Below are 22,282 nucleotides of genomic sequence, written 5' to 3' on the forward strand. Positions count from 1 at the left end.
ATAGAGGTAGCACTACTCAAGTTTTCTATTTCTTCTTGTGCCTGTTTTGATAAATTAAATTGAACATAATGTGACTTCTCTTTTGCAGAAATTCTGAGGATTACTTCCAGTGATCATTACTTATGTGTAACATCAAAATTACTAGGTCTAATGACATATGGGTGATCTAGTCTTTTTATTTACTCACATTTCATATTATTTTCTACCAGTTTTTCTACTTAAATCTATTATTTCAAGTCACTCTTCCAGAGTAAAAAATTAACAATCACTGATAGTTGTCTAAGTGGCATAAATTTTCCATGAGACTTTTGGCTGCCATAATTACACATATAAGTGAGTCTTCTTTAAATATGTTCAATCAACTAACAAGTACATATTATGGCATATTAAAATAGACTCTCAAATCACAAAATCAGGTGGTAAATTCACTATACAAGTCACAAAATCAAGACTTTATAAATGTAGAGTAATTACAGATTACCTAAACTAATTACATCATTATTAAGACAAGGAAACTGAGGCACAGAGAAGCAAAGTGACTTGTTTACATGGCCAGTAAATAGCAAAGCTGGCATTAACAACTCAGGTTTCCTGATTCTTGCTCTGTTAATGTTTCTACCACATCATGCTACCATTCAAACCACACATTTGAGGGGTGCCTTGGTGGCTCAGTTGGTGAAGCATCTGACTCTTGATTTTAGCTCAGGTCATGATCTCAGGGTCACCAGATCAAGGCCCACATTGGGCTCTACACTCAGTGGGGAGTCTGCTTGAGATCCATTCTCTCCCTCTCCCTCTGCTCCTTCCACCAAATAAATAAATCTTTAAAAACACACACACATTTGATTTGGCATTAAGAATGCTTGAACATACACAGTGGAATATTACTCAGCCCATAAAAAAGAATGAAATATTGCCATTCACAACGTGAGGGAATCACGCTAAGTGCAATAAGTCAGATAGAGTAAGATAAATACCAAATTATTTCACTTACGTGTGGAATCTAAAAAAAAAAAAAAATGAACAAACAACCACAAAAGAAACAGACTCAAAAAGATAGAGAACAAACTGGTAGTTGCCAGAGGGGAGGGAAAGTAGGTGATGGACAAAATAGGTGAAGGGGATTAATAGGTACAAACTTCTAGTTATAAAATAAATCAGTGTGGGGATGAGAAGTACAACACTGGGACTACAGTCAATAATACTGTAATAATTTTGTGTGGTGACAGATGGTTACTACAAAAAAAAAAAAGAATGACTGAACATACTGAAATGTGACTCTCACCTTTTCAAGAACCCTCAATTTTACAAAGAAAGTTAAAACAGGACCCATATCATAGTAGGTAATATTTTTAGACTTCATTTTGTATCTTTTGTGAATCATCTTGAATTCCAAACGGCTATCTTCTGGCCTATGTTGTTTTAGATGCCATTTCTCTTCAACTGTGTAAATATAACAGTTCCTGACTATCTCCCTATGGACCTTCTGCTACTCTACGACCCTTATACTGCCACCATGCACCCTTCAAATGCTGCTAAAATTCCTTCCAAAGTCAAAGTGGAATGATGTGTTGATTATACCAAGGACACTGTAAGTTCCTGGTGGCCAGGGATGATGATATATATATTTGCATTACCTAGCATAATGTGAAGAACATTCAGTAAACACATAGTTGACTGACACAGGTTTTTGGGTAATCCAGTGGCTATGAATAGGGGTTAAGGAGACATGCCTAAGTTCAAATGTCACTCCTATCACTCATTACCTGTGTGACCTCAGGCAAGTTGCTCTGGGTCTCAGTTTCCTCATCTGTAAAACAAGGTTAATAATAGCATCCACACAGAGTTGTTCTGAAAATTAAATGAGATAATAATCTATTAGCACAATGTCTGGCCCATAATAAGTGCTCAAGAAATAATAGCTATGATGAGATTATATCATTACTATTATTAACTATTCCTATTCCTGCCATTCACCATAATTCCTCCTGTCCTTGTTCTAAGTGAATTGGAAAATTCTGCAAATCTGAGGGTTCGGTGAACATCTTTTTTTTTTTTTTTTTTTTGAGAAATGTATCTGCTGCATAAATAGTAAATCATCCAAATCCCATTAACTCTAGGTAATTTTATTTAATAATCATATTTTAAAAGTTGGACAAATAAATAAATGGCAGAGCAATTTTGATTAAATCCTGTTTTCTCAGTGGCTATTTGGAATACATCATTCATATGCAAGCCCCAAGAATATTGAATAACAGATAAAATAAATAATGATCATAATGCAAACCACATTCTGATTCCCACTTCCCTGCAAGTGCAACTCCATGTAAGAATTATAAGAGCCAAAAAGTAACATGCTTATTAACTATGGGTTGCTCTGCTATATACATAGGGCTTAGCAGATCACGTGAATGTTTCCATATTCTCAGTTAAGCTAATGGTTCCTTGGAGCCCAGTTCTTATAACCCCCTAAGAATTTTAAGATTTGCCTGAAAAAATATATCATATTTCCATGACTATGACTGAACACAAATTTGGAAAGCTCACTCAAAGCAAACCATCCTGGAAGACAGGAAATGGTCATTGTTTTCAAAGAAAGTCAAGACGTTCCTGCACACAGGGAATCAAGCTCTTATGAGCTTGATCTCCTTTCCCTCCACAAAAACCTGTGTATGCTGTGGGGACAGACCCTAGCTTTCACCTTGGGTAGTGGGGAATAAAAATAAGGCCACTTACCGCTTGAGGTTAAAAACAACAACAACAACAACAACAACAACAAAAAAAACCATTTTATTCAAAAATGCCACATAAATGCATCCAGAGAAATGTATTCCCTCCTTTTTGTATATTTAATTTCATTTTACAGTATTCAGCGATTTAGAGGGATTCTGGACCTGTAATAGGCAAGTTGCAAGCCTCTGAAAGGCTAATAAGAAGACTCATTTAAAATGTCATTTCCTAGATACACAGTGTTTTCTGCAGCCAGGCTCCGTGCAACTTTCACTAGGAAAAGTTGCTGCATTTCATCTTTTCCTCATGAACAAAAATAATTACACCAATAGTTTCATTGATTTTTTTTTTTTAATTCTTGGGAGCAAACTGTCATGCAGCCAGTTGGAGACTAGGAGATAAAAATCCTGGCTCAAGTCCTAACTGGCTACTTTAACCAGAAGGAGAGACAAGGGTAGGGAGAAGCAAGCCTGCGCAACCACTGCAGAGGTCTGGTCAGTGAGGCTTAGTGCTATTCCATTTGTAAAGCAGTGAAGACCAATATAAAGTCTTTGTTTAAAAAAAAAAATCTGTATTTAAAATCCATTTTGAATGGCTTTCCTTCCATAGGCAAACTAGCGGAGGAGCAGGGTAGGCACAAGTATTTTGATGGAGGCTCACTACAGCATGGCCTTTACGATCCACGCTGGAAGTCCTTGACTAGCACAACCCTCTCTGAATGAAGTCCTGAAGGGCTGAACCTATATTAAAATCTCTAATGTAAGAAGAGTTACAGCAAGGTTACAATATAAGTAACCTGAGTTATCTTTCAAAACTCTTGCTGATATATATTCTGCTACTTCAGACTATGCTCATGCTGTGATTTTTTTTTAAATTAGCCAAGAAGAAGGCTTTCCTATTCATTCAAACTAAAAGGATAAAGGAATGTTTGCATAAAAAGAAAAAGTTGGTCAGTACTTTCTATTATTTTCTTATTCTTTCACATTTTTTTTTAATGGTGGCTCTATCTGGCAAAGCTTTATTCTGTCCACTTCCTGGTCTGCAGAAAAGTCTGCTAGTCTTATTTAAAGATCATGGTGATTCCCTTCACTGCTTGGAGGGAAAAAAAAAAGGCAAAATCAGGGTTATTATCCCGTGTTTATAACAAGTCTATTACCATAGTAACGACCGTGATGTCACAAACCCTACACCAAGGGCCAAATTCTGTCTCTGATGGGGGAAGGGCAGCTTAGCCTTGGAGAGCAGACAAAATTGTGCACAAATATGTGTGGCCAGAGCAGGAACAATGCTTGTGGTAATCACCAAAGCACAGGGAGCTCCCCTTCTCTGAAGAAAAAGGGGGGAGCGGAACAGAAAAGCAATTCCCCAGGCCCAGAAATAAGCTACACCCACACTTCTGTATGCAGCTGTGCAAAAGGAGAGCAGAAATCCAAGCAAGTGTGGTGTCACCATGTTCCCAATCACAAGTATTCCACTGGGCCCACTGGCTGCCAAACGTGGATGGGATCCAGTGGTGAGCCCGCCCAAGCACATGAAACATACTCTGGAACTAGTGCCCAACCAGATGGAGCGCTCTGGAACCTCAGAGGAGAAGCAACTTGCCTTATGATGGCACACACTTTAAAACCAGGCTGGGGTTTTATTCCTACTAGGTCATCCCAGTTCACAGAACCATAGATTCTCAGGTTCAGAAAACTCATCAAGTCTCCCAAAAGATGTGGACTTTAAAAAATTAACCTTTTACAGGAACACGTTGTATATCCCCTGTCACTGGGGAATCTGAAGTAGCAGACTAATAAGGGCTCTTCCGATATAGTCTAAGGAAATTTTGTAAAAATATGCTGGAAAACCAACTTCATATTAAAAAGAATATTGAATCAGGAGTCAGGTACTCATATTGGCTCAAGTACTTAGAAGTCATCTGACCTTGAGAAAGCCATTTAACCTATCTGACCTTCCGTTTTTTCATCTAACCATATCTGGACATGCTATTTCCCAGGGTCATTGTGAAGATCCAATCAAATAAAATAAAGAATGTGAATGCACTTCATAAACTATGAAGGATTTAATACAAACATAAGGTATTATTATTGGCATTGTCACATAGCCAGTTTACAGTAGAACTGGAATAACTTAAATGCTAACAGTTATTTTCTTTCCAGGAATTCAAAGATACATATGATCCCCCATTTTCCCCACCTCAAGAGGTAGACAGTTGTATGATACAATCAGTTCTAAATTATTCAGGGGCTAAGTATCGAGGGGCTTTTTACTTCTAGCCATTGTATCATTTACTAGTTTCCCTCAAGAATGCCATGTTAACGTACTCATAGCTATAAAATTGACAGATAATGTGCCTCAACTCAGTTACCCAGAATAACAACTCTGGTAAAAGTTTTAACAAAAGGAGGAATTGAAATGATTAATTAGATGAAAGTTTTGGGGTAATCTATGGGCCCCTCATTCATGGATAATTACTCACACCACTGTCAGTAAAGCTACAGTCAAACTCTGACAGGTTAGGACTAACCCTGCCAAGATGCTAGCATTTTCTCAGTGAACAACGAAGTGGCCCCTACTGTCTTATGTATGTGCAGTAGGAATTTGAATATCAGCCATTCATTCAATTTTCAACAAATGTTATTGGAGCACCTACCTTGTGCACAAAGTCTGCACATACCCTGAAAACCTCACTCTCTTCCTGACCATGTTGCTGTCCCTAATGATATCACACAGAGCACCTTGGCAAAGCTCATGGCCTGACTCTCAGAAACTCTATGCAACTTCCTAGTATCATGCGACCTTTGCCAATCTTACCCTAGTGCAAAAATCAGCAACGTAGGGTCCTGGGGCCAAACCGTCCCTGCTACCTTTTTTGTAAATGAAGTTTTATTAGAACATAGCCACACCCATTTGTTTATGTATTATCTATGGCTGCTTTCCTGTGACAACAGCAGCGTTCAGTAGTTCTGATGGAGACAGCACAGCCCAAAAGCCTAAACTACTACCTGGCCCTTTTTAGGAAAAGTTCGCAGACTCCTACATTAATTAATATGACTAAATCAAAATTCATCTCTCCTGTGTTTCTGCTTAGGGATTAATGGAGAAAACTTTCTGAAATTGGAGATCCTTTCTGTATCTTTGTCTTGTCATACAGAACCTTGGAGAAGCATAAAGTCAAAGTCTAGAGCAGATACAGAAAATTAAACATGTCCTTCCCTACATTTTGTTTTCAACAGATGAGTGCTTTGGAGTTCCATGAAGACAGCATAAAACCACTGGTGTTCGGTTACTCTGGCTTCTAATTCCTCCAAGTTCCTATGTCTAAGACTTCCAAGGCTCAATTTTTGGCCTGTATTCCTTTGCATATTTATTTCCTGATCTGATGTGGAATTAGAGTTAAATGGGAGCTGTGTGCTTGAATTCCACGTGGCTGGCTCAGCAGGAAACTCCAGGGCAGGTTTTTTGGCATGCCAAACTCATGTTAGCCTCAGCTATGCTAATTTCTAAAGCTGTTTGCTTTGCTCAAATAAATCTTAGAGGAGAATTTGCATTTGGATGCACACCTTTTTATGCACAAATTATGTGCATGATAATTCTAGGGCATACTAAGGACTGGAAAAAAAAATGAGGCATGGTGTTTACTGAATGGCTTTAGTGTGGGAGGCACTAAGCTAGGTGCTTTACATATATTTTCTCATCTCATGGCCACAGCATTCCCATAAGATGGAATTGTGATCCCTTTTACAGATGGAGAAACTGAGAAGAGAGCTTATATAACGTGTCCATGTTCACAGCACTTTGTAAGTGACAAAGCCTAGATTTGAGCCCAATCTAAATCTGTCTAAATCTGAAGCCAATGTTATTTCCACTTAGACTTACTACCTTAACAATCCCCTTTATCATCTCCACTCACCCAAGCCACTGGACACACATTAGAGTATGAACCCTACATTTACAAAATTAGTCACCTTCCTCTTCCCAGTGGCCTATGCAAAGTATGTCTATGGCCCTTGGAAGATACATCTGGGTCCCTCTGCATCACAAGACAATCAACCAAAGGAGAACAGGGGCATTAAAAAGGCAAACTTTATGTGATACACAAATTGTATTAGTAATTAGCAGACAAACATAATTTCAAGTGATTTTGATGGTAAATGGATTTTAACGACATATCTGAGGACCTCAAGACAAAAGGATGCTTGTACTACTAAAATGTAGTAGGCTGAGCAAGAGAATGTACCCATACTATGAAGAAAAATGTTAGTAACACTTAAGATATGGTGTAAATATATCTATAGCATAAGCCCAGGAATTGACATCTACAAATAACTTCGCTGGTTATGGAAACATAACCACACACCTACCTCCCCTCACCAAAAATAGAAACATTCCCTTTGGTAAGTTATAGTAAGTATTGCCATCAAAACTCACTGTTAATCATTGTTCAACTCAACATACAGAAAAATAACCAGTGTAGCAATGAAGCATTCTAGCATAATTCCAACACTTCATAGCAATCCAGGTACAATATTATTGAACTTCTTTCTCTGTATGGAACACAGCTATACCCTAGCTCACACTATCACATTATGCTCAGCCCACTGCCAACCAGCTTCATACACTGCCATCTGATTTTCTGGACATATTAAAGAACTGATTACATTTGCATGCAAGTGAAATTCAGACATCCATTTTTCTTTAAAGCTCTCAAAGAGAGTTTTCCAGGAATTAGAAAGAACTCTGTGGTAGAGGTGGATAATCTAGATAATTTCTAAGAAGGGCAGCCCGCTCAGGAGACCTGGCCCTCACAACACCACCACACAGTTCAATCTGTTGCCATATAAAATTATTTCATTTTATAAAAAAATTCTTAACATACGATTTCAGAGAAGGAAAATAACTTTTTTTGTAGGCAGTGGTAGGAAAAATTCATTCAGTTGGAAGTATATTGGAGACTTTGCCTAAGTCTGCCTGACAGAGTAATACTACTTTAAATAACACATGCACTAACATCTCTTGTCTACAAAGTTCCTAAAACAGTCTTTTCCAAAGTTAACTTGAACATTTAATAATTCTTTATAAGATAATTACAACTTTCTACGAATAGTTCTCATTGGAAACCCCAGTAGCGACTTACCTGCTGGTGGCTTTATGAAAGGTGGAGGAATTAAAGGTACAATAATGGGCACATTGCCATGATCCTTGGACCCTGCAGGTGAGTCACTGAGTCCATTTCCTGTGGCAAGCCCTGAATAGCCTGTGCTTATATTGTATGGTGAGATAACACTGTCCTCAGGTAATTTTGGTTTTGGCAAAGAATTTTCTGTAAAAGAAAAAAAAATCACATTCAATATTACAAAAGGACTTGATTTCCTCATGACTACATTTTCTCAAGTAAAATGGCTATGTAACAAAACAAATTTTTCCTTGCAAATCTTAAAACACTTTACCAGAACTCCACAGACCATCCTGGACCTTTCCAGTCTTGTTACCATAAATTTCCAGTGGGCTCCTTTATAATTTGTTCCACTATGATAGCTAACATCTCAATTGTATCATGGTGATGAATCCTAGCACTGTGAAAGCCCATAGAAAATTGAGAGGCAATTAACCTTTTCCGTGTACAAAGTGATATATAGCACAGGCATCACCCTCTGGCTACAAGGCGGCGGGGGCGGGGGGGGGGGAGCTAAAATCATGCCTCTCCAGCCCTATAACTAGGTCCCACTGTATTAAAAAGTTTGGTCATAATATAATCAAAAGAACCAATGAGAAAGAAGCAGATTATTAGAAAGAAAACTTCGTTCCACAGGGTAAACTCCTTAAATTAACCCATTAATATCCATTAAATATTAACAAAAATGGAAATAAAGAAAACTTACAATGATAGGAACTTTGTGAATTTTATCCTTGCATGTGAATCACTTAAAAAAAAAATTCAACCATGGAAAACAACTTTTTCCCTCTAGTAGCATATCCTGGCACTCTCTCCATGTTCCCCAGAGGCAAAGATTATTACCTAGACCAAGTATTATACGAGCTATTAGTTTATAGAATATAAACTCATGACTTGCATTTTTCATTTACAATGAAACTGATGATACTATCTCTGTAACATGATGTGTACAATTTCATAGAGGGCTTAACATGAAATTTGTCACGTACGTTCAATTCCACAGGCCTGAAGGACCGCTCATTTACATTTTGTTGCTTGGCATAAAAGAAGGAAAGTCACTATCTTAGAGACTGGGAATAAAATGCACAAGCGGGTAGTTTATGCCAACAGATTTTGAATGCAGTGCAAATACTCATCAAATTGCCAATGACAATGCACAATGAATTTTACCATTTTACTGAAGTTTGCCAAATGGATTGCTTCTTTACAATACTCTTTTTCTTTGACGAACAAACTCTCCAAATTTAGGTTCATAAATTCAGAATCCATATCAACACCCAATGGGTCTAGGCTTCCCTCATGAGATATCTGACACCGCTCTTTGCTGATAGAATCAGTGTTAATTCCACTTTGTCAAGTCTCTAATTTCTACTCTTTAGCTGGACTCTGATGAAAATTCTTTTTTTTTTTTTAATTTTTTTATTTTTTTTAATTATTATTTATTTATGATAGTCATACAGAGAGAGAGAGAGAGGCAGAGACACAGGCAGAGGGAGAAGCAGGCTCCATGCACCGGGAGCCTGACGTGGGATTCGATCCCGGGTCTCCAGGATCGCGCCCTGGGCCAAAGGCAGGCGCCAAATCGCTGCGCCACCCAGGGATCCCTCTGATGAAAATTCTTATAAAATAATGTAGGATCCAATCATGCACTAGTCCCTTACTCCTCCTACCCTTACCTAAGGCTGGGGGCAGAAGGGACTTCGAACACAAAACAGAAATAGGGCTTTCCTTTAGAATTCCCACAAAAAAGGAGGAAGGGGGATTACCAAACTAATCACAATTCTCTTTACAGTCTAAAAATCCAAACCAGGGATCCTGGTGGCGCAGCGGTTTGGCGCCTGCCTTTGGCCCAGGGCGCGATCCGGAGACCCGGGATCGAATCCATATCAGGCTCCCGGTGCATGGAGCCTGCTTCTCCTCCGCCTGTGTCTCTGCCTCTCTCTCTCTCTCTCTGTGACTATCATAAATAAATAAAATTAAAAAAAAAAAAATTTCAAATCTTAAAAAAAATAAAAAAATAAAAAAAAATAAAAATCCAAACCCAGTGTTTCACTTAATAGAATGCACCAGTCCCCAACAACTAATGTGTCAAAGACTCAGGAAACTAGAAGACCTTGGCAAACACTATCCCTTTCTATAAATCTGTGGGTAGGACCGTAACCCCTAAGGTCCCTAGCCCTTGCTAGCTAGCCCTCCCATTGCTGGAAAGAGATTAAGCTGTGTCTATTTTTGTTTTATGTTGTGCTCTTATATTCCGTGGAATTCTGCCTATGGGAAAGCACTACTGGGGATGTACATTTAAATCAACCATTGGCATAATCAACAAAATGAGCCCCAAAGCAACTCAATTCTGGCAGGTTGAGATAGTTAATCCTTCTTTGCATGAACAAAGGGACATTAAATGTCATTACCTTTGAGAACAGAAATGTGCTGGCGGCTCTCTCCATCTGTAGGGTAGCTCCTGAATTCAATATCTTCACCATCTTTCAATTCAACCTTATCATAGCCATACCAGCCAAGGAGTTCATTCATAGTGTTTTCTGCAAAGTTCTGAAAGAGAAGCATAGGCTTCTTTTTTATGTAATCAATAACTATTTGAAAAGAATGCATAAATCGATTTTTTTTTGCACTACCCATTTACTGCCAGACTTGCCCCACCTCCCCTAGAGCCGTGTTCATTTTTCAAATCACGTTCAAAAACTGTAATGCATTTAAATCTCAGGATGACGCATCCAATTATGACAGGTCTTCGACATTTGCAATTTAAAGATAATAAGAAGAAAAGATATTTGTCAGTTTTGCTTACAAACAGGAAGTCATATTTTAGAACACTGCAAAGTCTATATCCCACACTAGCACAAAAATATTGAAAGGTAAAGCACAAAAGCAGCTAAGAAAATATTTTGAAAATGAAAACAATAGACCTTTTTGTGGTTCCGATTAATCTAAATTAGAATTGCTTTCTGATTCAGGTACTGTTGTTTTAACATGACTCTTATCTCAGATAAAGCAAAATCTCAGCAAATAAATAATTTCTCAGTTGTCAAGGCTACAAGGGTTTCCCTTTTTAATTTTCCCTTTTGCAAGTGTATACTTTAAAAATCAATGCATAATTTGCTTTACAAATTTCACTAGTGACAGATTCTTTCTCCATAAAATCCAAGGTCACTAGGGCACCTGGGTGGCTCAGTGGTTGAGCATCTGCCTTTGGCTCAGGGCATGATCCCTGGGTCCTGGGATCGAGTCCCGCATCAGACTCCTCGCAGGGAGCCTGCTTCTGCCTGGTCTCTGTCTATCTCTTTGTGTCTCTCAAGAACAAATAATTAAAATCTTAAAAAAAAAAAAAAAAAATCAGAGGTCACTATGATTGTCTTCTGACAAGTAACATAAAAAGTACCAAATAACTTTAAGGTTAAAAATCAGTCCAGATTTTGGATAATACCTGAAAACACTTTATGAACTATAAATCAATATATAAATGTAAGGTATTATTATTATTGTTGTTGTTATAGATAGCAAACTGTGAAAATAATGGGAATAGTTGGACAGCTTTAAGGCATTAAAATCAGGTGAACTTATCAACTGCTAGATCTGGAAACAGGATCTGAAGCTGTATTAATAATCTTAATGCTTACATGTGCCTCAAAATATCTCTGAGAAATAGAGTAGAGTGGTAGTCACCAGAAGTTCGGGGGTGAGGGAAATGGGGAGATATTAGTCCAAGGGTACAAATTTCCAGTTATTAGATTAACAAGTTTGGAGATAAGAGATACAGCATGATGATTATATGTAATAATATTGTATCATATACTAAAATGTTACTAAGACAGTAGATCTTAAATGTTCTCACCACAAAAAAGAAGTGGTAACCGTAACAGGATGGAGGTGGTAGCTAGTGCTATACTGGTAACCATTTTGCAATATATAAATACATCAAATCAACGCATTATACATCAGAAACTTACACAATGTTATGTGTCAATTATATCTTAATAAAGCTGGGGGAAATTTTTAAAAAATAAAAAGAAGGGCCCTATGTTACAGAATATGGGCTTAATAAATATTGATGAATTTATCGTTGTTGTTTTTTTAAAAATCTCTATCTGGCAAGGGATCCTGAGCTTCCTAGACTTCCTAGAAAAATCATATATTCTAACCTTCTCTGTGGCTCAAAGAGCCTTTTCTCATTCTCCCTAGAAGCTGTCATTTCCGAATTACACTGGGATGTATAATTTATATACCTGAAACAAAGCACCCAGGCTAAACCAAGAGCGTGCATGGCCTCAACGTGTGAGTTCCTGTTCTCTTGAATTTCACGAATTTAGATTTCAGCAGGGGTTGCATAAAAAAGAAAAGATATTATACTACCGACTCCACAAAAACAAACCTGGCATTTCAAACCACCCACAGAATGCTAGATTCTTTGCTCAGTGCCCACTTAAGCTCAGAGCTCCAACTGGGTCTATCTGTGACGGTACAGCAATTTAAAAAAATCTAGCTGGATTGATTCAGTGCTCCATCCACAAGGCCAACAGTCAGCCATATCAAGCTTTAGTGAGGCATTTATTCTCTCTGATGGCTGGTCACATCCACATTAAATAGACATTCTTTTCATGAATGCACAAAGATGATATGATCGATATGTATAATAAGCTCAGCAACTTCTGGAATACCACTGAGGAGGACTCAGCTAAATGCTGCTCTACTCAATCAAAAGAGATCCCCTTAATGAGGCGTCAGTCTCCCCTAACACCCGATTTTTTTCACTAAGCTGAGCGCCTGGACCAGAGAATGACAGTGGCTAAGCACACAAATTGAGGCCCTCCATCAGTGGTCTGGCAGCAGAAATCTCCAAGGATAAGGATTACACCTTACATCAAAACACCAATTCCCAACAGTGTTAGAAGCCAAGTTCAAGCCATCCTATTGGTCTATATGCTATTTGCCCCAATCTCCCAGAGAACTGTGCCAACGAGACAGAAAATCTTTTGCATAGTAACTCTTGGCCGCCATATCCAACTCTCTAGACCATTTGTATCAGGGCGCCTCTCTCTCCGGTTCTGTCTAACCTCTGAAGTGACACAAAAGGCTACAGATGCATAATTCATGGAACAACCTTCCAGCCAAGGATATAGATTTGTTTGTTTTAGTCCAGCTGCAAATCCATTCAGCTTTTCCGAAGCAATGTCAGGGATGGAATCCAGAAGTTTCAGACAGTAGGGTAAAAACTGAAACCTCAACTGGATTATTAACATCAAATTCAGATTATTGGGGCATCTTAACTGCATCACTTAGTTTATGGTTTGTGCTGAAAACTCAGAGGCTTCATGGAACAATCAATATGAACTTGATCTATTCCATGGTTTTCAAGTTACTATAAATGTCAATGAAAATAAACTCTAAAACATTCCCTTTCTTGTCAGTGAAAATAAAAATAAACACCTTAATAGCTTTGATATATGACTGCAAAAGCAGAAAACAAAAGGCTTATAAACCTGCAAGTCATAAATCTCAAATCTTTCATGAAAGGAGAATAGGAAAAAAAGAGAAGATAAACACAAAAGTTTCCTGTAGCATGAGACATAGACTATTCTGTCTTATACACCACTACTGTATTCAGAAATCGAAGAACCCCAAGGAATAGATAATTTAAGATTTTAATTGCTAGGTAGAATTTGATGCTAGATATCATATGGGCTCATTATGGTACTAAGCCAAAGGAAATGAAATAGATTTTTGCAGTTATCATCAAGAAACATAACATATTCTAGGAGAAATGAATTTAATGTTTATGACCCATAAGGGTTTTTAAATCCTTCTGGTAGAAAATTCCAGCAGTTGTTCCCCCCCCCTCCTTTTTTTTGTATTATTACCCTTAAAAAAGGAGTTTTCTATTAAAAAAAATTATTCCAGGGCAGCCTGGGTGGCTCAACGGTTTAGCGCCTGCCTTCAGCCCAGGGCGTGATCCTGGAGACCCGGGATCGAATCCCACGTCAGGCTCCCCACATGGAGCCTGCTTCTCCTTCTGCCTGTGTCTCTGCCTCTCTCTCTCTCTCTCTCTCTCTCTCTCTCCTCTCTGTGTATTCTCATGAATAAATAAATAAAATCTTTTTAAAAAATTATTTGTTTCCTACAAAAGTTTCTCATGTATGTTATGTTTTTTTAAAGCTGGTAAGAGTTAAACTGCAGAGATTTTAGAGGTAAAGACGGTCAATAATAAGACAAGTTACTGTACCAAGGGAGGTAGTGAAATTTGTTTCCCCCCAAATCTTCACCCAGCAAATGTCTAGAAACGGGGTGGGAAACTGAAGTCCCTTAAGGTCCCTACCATAAGTAAGATTTTGTGAAATCAAAGAACTTCTTACACAAGAAATTAAGTACGTCTTGCAAAGAAAGATCATTATTATCATGACCGTACATCATAACTTTTACTGAACAGTTACTATTTCAAATATTTTATCATTGCTCCCATAAACCATCAAAATTGTGCCAGAAATTTCCATATTCTGGCATCTGAATCGCATTTTGCAGACTGCCTCTCACCCTTGGAAGTGGCACAAAAATTCTCTCTCATACCATGTGGTCCAATTTGGGTTTGGAAAATAGGTCACTATAATTATAATGATAATGTCTAACACTCTTACAGCACTTTACAGTGTTTCCACATCCTTTAACTCTCTTCTTCCTTTCAATAACCCTGTAAGTTGGGTATTCGATTTCCACAATAAACTTCTGGTGAACCTATATGATACCCTCATTTTACAACAGAAAATGAGAGCATCCAGAAGGTAAATGACAGGCATGAGACATCACCCAATAAAGTCAGAAGAAAAACACTGATCTTCTGATTCTTGTACCAGTGCTCTTTCTATAATCAATTCCACCAATGTGTCAGCAATTTCAAAGAAACTACATTATTGTGGCAACCAAAGAGTTGCAAAGAAATCATACTACACAGGATGTCAACCTCACATATAAAGAGCTTTTCCACTAGGGTCTCTATCTACCTATGTTAAAACTTCAGTTTACTTGCTCTTGGATTTGATCACTCGCCTCCATTCCGCTTAATTATTTGTACTGTTGGGGAGGCGATGTTCAAAATTCACTGTTAAAATGTAATCTTCTCATTTTATAATTTTTGAGGCATTGCATCTGATTCTACTGCTTTGTACTTTTACTTAAGATTTTATTTTATTTACTTCTTTAGAGAGGTTGCATTAGCAGGAGGAGGGGCAGAGGGAGAGAAGCAGACACCTCATGGAGCAGGGAGCTGACATGGGGGGCTCCATCTCACAACCCTGAGATCCTGACCTGAGCCAAACTCAAGAGTCAGACGCTAATCTGACTGAGCCACCCAGAAGCCCCTAATGGCTTTGTACCTTTAATATCTACCCCTATACTTCTTCCTTGCCCTCTCCAATCCCTCTCTCTCACTTCCAGGGCTCCTAAGGAAAAAAGACATTCCTAACATTCAGTTTGAAAGCATGAGCTCTTCCTAGAATTAAAAAAAAAAAAAAATAGGTCACAGAAAGATGATGGAAAGGCTGGAAATTTTACAATTTCCCCATTCCTTCTGAGTTCTTTTGATATTGGCAAAACTTATTTTTATTGAAACTTAATTCCCAGGACATTCATTAGATTCTCTCCTTATTTGCATGGAGGTACTATACAAATGTCAAAGTTCAGTCTAAATGATTTTTCATTGAGCATTTTACTGGTAAAAAAAGAGTTGATTTCAAGACACTTGGAAAATTGCAATAATTACAAATTCTCACAATACTTCTGAAATGCAAGCACTTCAAAGTCTTCAAAAAGGACTAATGATTTTATTGTGGAAACACCAAACAGATTTTAAAATATAGGTAGGTACCAGGGCGCCTGGGTGGCACAGTTAAGCGTCCGACTCCTGGTCTCTGCAGGAGTCATGATGGTATTGAACCCCCAGTCATGCTCAGTGCAGAGTTGGTTTAGGATTCTCTTTCTCTCTCCTTCTGCCTCTCCACCAAACACTTGTGCTCATTGCCAACCCCCCCCGGCCCCCCCCCCCCCCGGTCTCAAATCAATAAATAAATCTTTAGGGAAGCCTGGGTGGCTCAGTGGTTGAGCATCTGCCTTCAGCTCAGGGTGTGATCCCGGGGCCCTGGGATTGAGTCCTGCATCGAGCTCCCCATAGGGAGCCTGCTTCTCCCTCTGCCTATGTCTCTGCCTCTCTGTCTCCTATGAATAAATAAATAAAATCTTTAAAAAATAAATTCATAAATAAATCTTTAAAACATAGGTAGATTAAAATATAAGTCAGTATCACTGATTTCTTTACCAGTCCTCGTAAAACTGAATGATGACATGTTTTCAACTTTGTATCCTAACCAAGAGAGCAGAAAGTTTTTCAGAGAGCTCCCAATCATTCATTCAAATGCGGGAAAAGCCCTGTACTCTCTTGCCCCACAATCATAATTCCAATTTTCACTCCAAGTCCTGGTTTTGGTATTGTTGCCTTCCCAAATATACCTTAAGGTACCTGAGGGCAGAAACCTTTTATTTCCCCCATGCCTCACCTAGGACAATGCCTAGCACTTGGAATATACTCATTGTGCTAGTACATTTGGTTCGCAAATATTTTTTAAGCGCGTGAATACAGAGAAATGATCAAACAAATTTCAGGGAAACTGATTCTCGTAATAAATATGTACAAGTTAAAAGAACTGTAATATCCAGTGTTAATAAGCAGTCTCCTAGTATTGGAAATTTAATACAAATTTTAGAAAAGGTTATTTGACTGCATGCAGTAAAAGTCTTTGAAAATGTACATACCCTTTGATTCAGCGATTTTATTTCTCAGCACTGAAGGAACTATTCTAAGGAAATGTGTGCAAAAATATGCATGTTCAGGAATGTTTATCTTGGTGTTTTTTTCTTAGAAACAAACTATATGCCAAACAATAGAGATCTGGTTAAATAAATTACAGTTTAGTCAGGGAGTGACTAAAATGGAATACTATTTTGCCACTAAAATATATACTGTAGATAAATTTTTACTGCCATGAAAAGCTATTAACAATATATTAAGTTTTTAAAGGAAGGTTAGTATATTAGAAGACCATTTTTGTTTTTAAAAAACTATATATGACACGTAGAAAAGGGCATTAAAAGACATATATCAAAATGTTGATAGTAACTGTGTCTGGGTGGGAAAATTATAGGCTTTGTTTTTCTTTTAGCTTATTTGTATTGCTTCCTCAACCACTTCTATTGTGTCCACGTATCCTTATAAAAATTAAAAAATCATTTTAATTAGAAATTAATTAACACATAGTCTTCTTAAAGACAATCATGTCAGCCACATTCACAATCCTAACGACAATAAAAAGGATCTGCCAGTTACATGACTTAACTTCAAAACATTCTGACACATTGTCCATGAAAGTGAAGCCTATGAGAAATACTTTCAAAGGAAAAGGAAACCCCCAATCCTAAACAATTTATCAAAAAAAAATGCTGGTATCTCTGCTGGTTAAGATTATGAACGATAGGGGATCCCTGGGTGGCGCAGCGGTTTGGCGCCTGCCTTTGGCCCAGGGCGCGATCCTGGAGACCCGGGATCAAATCCCACATCGGGCTCCCGGTGCATGGAGCCCGCTTCTCCCTCTGCCTGTGTCTCTGCCTCTCTCTCTCCCTCTGTGACTATCATAAATAAATAAATTAAAAAAAAAAAAATTAAAAAAAAAAAAAAAAAAAAGATTATGAACGATAGATTGATGGTTATTTTTGGGAAATATTTTACCTCCCTTTTCACCTCCATGTGTTCCGAGGTAGATTTCTATTAAGCGGCCACAAATTCGCTAATTGAGATTTTAAAAGGGGGTGAGAGAGCAATCTGCAGAAAAGAGGTGGTTTCTTTTGCCGAACTTGATTAGAAGTCAATTTCTAGCTCTATCCTCACATCTGGCCTAAGGTTGAGGCTAAGTCATCTGTCTTAACACAGACCCTATGAGTCTAGAGTTCCGAAGGAAGGTCAGAAGGCAAAACTGAAATAGTGCAAAAGAAATACTGTAAGAGCTTTTTACAGATTACAAAGTATTTCCACATTCACGATCCCACTGACCAGATGGTATCCTAAGGACGAGCCACACCCCAGAGATGACCCATTAGAAGGCTATCCACATGCATGGAATGATAAGAGCAGCTAGATTTGTACAAGAGTACCCATGGAGCCCCGATGTTTTTACCTGAATTACAGCCTTTTAGCTTGAAATCTTTTAGAGATGGACACTGCACTCCATTTGGATCATTTTGCAGCATTGTTCTCGGCCACAACACCATGATTACTACGCAGTCGTAAGGGCAGAAGGCCCATCGTAACGCTAAAATCCAGCTCTGGCCTGGAGCAGGCCTGAGGAGAAAGTCTTGTTTGTTCTCTCATTGATATATTCTAAACGGGATGGCTGTCTAACTGGCATATGGAACCAAAATTGTGTGTTTCCACATATAAAACCTATGTTGCTTTATTGTCTTATTGTGACATAGAGCAGACAATTATGTCCCCACATATTAATCTGTGGCCAGGACATCAAACGTCCTAAAGAAGGTCAAACAAATGCTGTGAAATTGTGGATTCCAGCCCTGAGGCTAACATTGTGGCAAGCGAGGCAGGTGTGCAGCTATGTGCAGCTGTGTCCAATCACAGCTGCAGAACTGCCCTAAAAATCACCAGGACTTGTTACATTGTTTTTCTGTCCCTGCCAAAGCCACTGGCCTTAAAACAGGACAGAGTTCCACAACCCTTTGGTTATATAAGAGATACTAATACCTATCAGTCTACAGATCCTAAAATATACATTCAGCAAATCTCACTCACCACATTCTTTCACGTCTGTTTACATGTTTCAACTGGCACCATCAAAAACAAAGTACTTTTTTTCTCTCATCCTACCCAGTACTATCCCTTCTCTTTTAGGAAAATATTCAATAATCTTATTAGCTGGAGAGTGTAAGTGTGGCTGACTTCCCATTCCACAAGAGGAAGTCTGAGACTTCAGAGCTTTTTAAATGTTCTGCTCTCTACTACTTCTAATAATTTTTTTTATTTTTTTAAAGAGAGACAGACACGTAAAGACTCTTAATGAAAAAGACACTTACCTAGAAGGTACAAAAAGTATGGTCACCTTAAAATGACACTAGCTCTCCCTACAACTCTCCTTTTTTCAGACAATCACTTGTGCTCACTGATATTTGCCCCTTTTTTTGAGGCCGTTTTTGACTTTCCTTTAAAAACTCTGTTACCTCTTGGTTTCTATGAGTCTGTCTTTCACACAAGGAGAGTAGGGCTTGGCTTCCCAGAGCAGTGCTTGGCAAGCACAGAGGCAGGAAACGCAGAAGGGAATGAGTCTGTCAGACTCATTTTCTTCTAGTTCAAATGTTTATTTCAGATTCAGGAGGAAGTGGAGTGGTTCCTTTCCATTTCCTCGTCTCTGGAACCTGCGAGTTGTATAAGGCTTGGAGAATCTTGCTCTGTCGCACTCACAGGTTCCCGGACGGAGAAAGAGACTCTTTTCAGAAAACCCTGGTTTGAACTGAGCAGAATTCATAGCTCTCCATGCCCCCCGCCCCCACTATCTCTTAATGGGTTTGGACTGGAGCCCTGGAGCAGGACAACGGAGAGCAACGTGGAGGACAGAGCTGGTGGGCCCAGGAATACCCTATCCCAGCTTCCAAGGAGTAAGGACCATGTCCCAGCTGACAGTAGTCCCCAGCCCTGCCACGTGGCACACCTGAGGCCACCACTTGGCAGAGAGGTCTGACATAATTTGTGAATTATATCCTGAGCCCACCTTCTAGGTTCCTGAGATTTAACTGTGTCTGACATCAGGATGGAGTTTCAGAGCAAAACCTAAAATATACCTGTTTTAGGAATGAGCTGATTTCAACCTTGAACATGCTGACTTTTCCAGGCTGTGATTTCTCTCTCTCTCTCTCTCTCTCTCTCTCTCTCTCTTTTTTTCTTAATGGAAACCTATTTATCTCACTGCACTCACCAGCTTGGCTCTGCAACTTGTTTTATTGTCTATGCAGTTGACACAGGTCATTTTCAATGCCAAATGGAGACCATCAGAAACCAAATTAGCAAATCTTGTGGTGAGTTTACTACTAAACTCTAACAGATGTGCGTGACTCTAACTCTAGGCATCAGGACTGAAGCATAATTTTAGGTACAAATTACTTACTGGGAATATTTATAGACAGAAAAGTTCTTCAGTGAAGGAGACCCTAAGACATTTAACATGGATTATCCTGTAGTTTAACAATTGATAAAGAGGTAACATTGTAAATGCATTAATTATGGTTTGTTTAGGAAAGTTTCCAGGGCAGAGTGCTTGATCTAATCACACTGGTTTTGTTAAAGCACTTTCAGAGATAAAAATCTGACTCATTATCTCTACTCATAGTGTAGGCTTTTTGAGTTGCATTACTCTTTGGTAGCCACTAATCATATTCACTAAGGTCTATGTGTGCAGAAATACATACCCTTAGGTACAACTATATTTACACATAACACATATTTGCATTTATGCACTCTATAGTACAAACTAGTTTTTATATTATATCTGCCATGCTCTAGATGAACTCCTGAAATGAATTAGCCCTTCTATACGTTCCGAGTCCCTCCTAAGATCCACTTATTATGATACATATTAGCTAACGGTATGCTGAAGACTAATATGTCTTCATTAGATACAATCACAGTATTCACTTTAGAAACCAAAAATAGTCAAAATGTAAATTGCCTCACCATCTAATTTTTTTTTTAAACCGTCTCTACCGGTCACCAATTAAATAATGCATACTTATTGTAAATACAGCAAAGTAACAAGGCTCTTTAATCAAGAAAAACCAGGATGAAGCGAGGAAGAAGAAAAGGAAAGATAAGGAAACATTGTAAAGGTCGTAATGAGACAAGCATCTGTACTTGAAGATATTTTCACTACACTATAAGCAAGCTATGCCAAGTCATGTACTTTTCACACACAAAATTATATTGTATCAAATTTAAATTTGTTACAACTGCCATGCACATTAAACCAGTGATAACGAAAATGTAACTCAATATCTGATCTAGTGAAACAGCCACCAACATTAGCTCGCAGCCACATGAAGACAATCTCCAATGCCATTACTGGTGTCAGCTAAACCTCAGCCAGTTTGTCTTCTCCAGCCGTTTTTAAATAAATATGTAAGTATCTCAATCAGGAGATCTTGGAGAAAGCCTCATGATGAGGTGATTCTGTTGCTCATTCTCAGTGCCCTGCATTTGCTGTACTTAAAATAGACACTTGTACCAATGTCCTTTCTATTACCCGAAGGGGAAAAAAAAAAAAATCACATACACACCAGTCCTTTTTCTTTCAGCTCACAGAGAAGCAACTTGATCCAACCAGTGTTGAAACCTGAGTAGGTCACTGTACACCATGATAAAATTCCCTAATCCCTGAGCCAAATCTCCCTTAGGGGGGCCTCCTCCTGATTCTCCACTTCCCAGGCTGACTTTTCCATTCGCTCTCTCCTCTTTCCCCCTTTCATTTCCCCTACCTTCAAGCCTTGATATGTGATCCTCGGTGGGGGTTCAGGTTTCCGTTTTTACAGCTTAGGCCGTGCTAGCTGTATACATTCCTTTCTTTCTGCCGGGCAGTGATTACTTACCAGGGTTTAGTTTACACTGGTCCAGATGAAAGCCGTTCAGATGAAGGCAAACACAGCCAGGCAGCTCCAGCGGCACCGATATGAAGCTGCACAAGGCCACATTGTGTTCTCGGTGACATTTTGTTGCACATATTTTAATACAGGGCAACCAACTTGTTATGTCACTCTACGCTTCAGGTTCGGGGACGAGGAGGAGTACTAACACAATGAGGCTCGAGGAGGGGTTTACTGATGTGGTTATTAATATTAAAACCCGAAAAATATTAATGAGTTCAAAATGACCCTTCCGACCGTTTGACTTTGAGAAATTACTTTTCAGATGAGGACTTTGGGTGCTATTACATCAGAGGAATATCTACAGAACAATTCCTCTAGTAGAGGGAATTCATGCATATTGGCATGGTGTGCACTGACATGTCTGAAGATTTCCGCCGGGATCTCTCGTACGTTGGTCCAAACCAGACAGAAAATCCCAGTCCTCCAGGCAACCGAATTATTTGCTGCGCACAACTTCTTTTTTAACGCTACACTCTGCACAGAAACGATGAGGGCTAAAACTTCAAATGGTAGGTGGTGATTTGGAAGAAAAATAACATTTTAAAAAAGAGGAAATTCTGTGCGCGAAGGTTAATTCCATACTTAGTCCTGCAGCACTGGCTAAAAATTGTGTAATTTTTC

At 38.6% G+C, this 22,282-nt stretch overlaps 1 protein-coding gene across 1 annotated transcript in view; it reads right to left on the bottom strand.

Annotated features, from left to right (window-relative positions):
• The window catches only part of LOC121484539 (sine oculis binding protein homolog), a 163,830-nt gene that overhangs the window by 139,417 nt on the left and 2,131 nt on the right, over positions 1–22,282 (bottom strand). The window contains exons 2-3 of the mRNA XM_041743938.1: positions 10,321–10,459; positions 7,871–8,056 (exon numbers count right to left, since the gene is read on the bottom strand). Of these exons, the coding sequence (XP_041599872.1) occupies positions 7,871–8,056; positions 10,321–10,459 (325 nt within the window). The remainder of the gene's footprint in view (positions 1–7,870; positions 8,057–10,320; positions 10,460–22,282) is intronic.

This window comes from Vulpes lagopus, chromosome 1 (genome assembly GCF_018345385.1).
Source record: "Vulpes lagopus strain Blue_001 chromosome 1, ASM1834538v1, whole genome shotgun sequence".
NCBI classification, from domain to species: Eukaryota; Metazoa; Chordata; class Mammalia; order Carnivora; family Canidae; genus Vulpes; species Vulpes lagopus.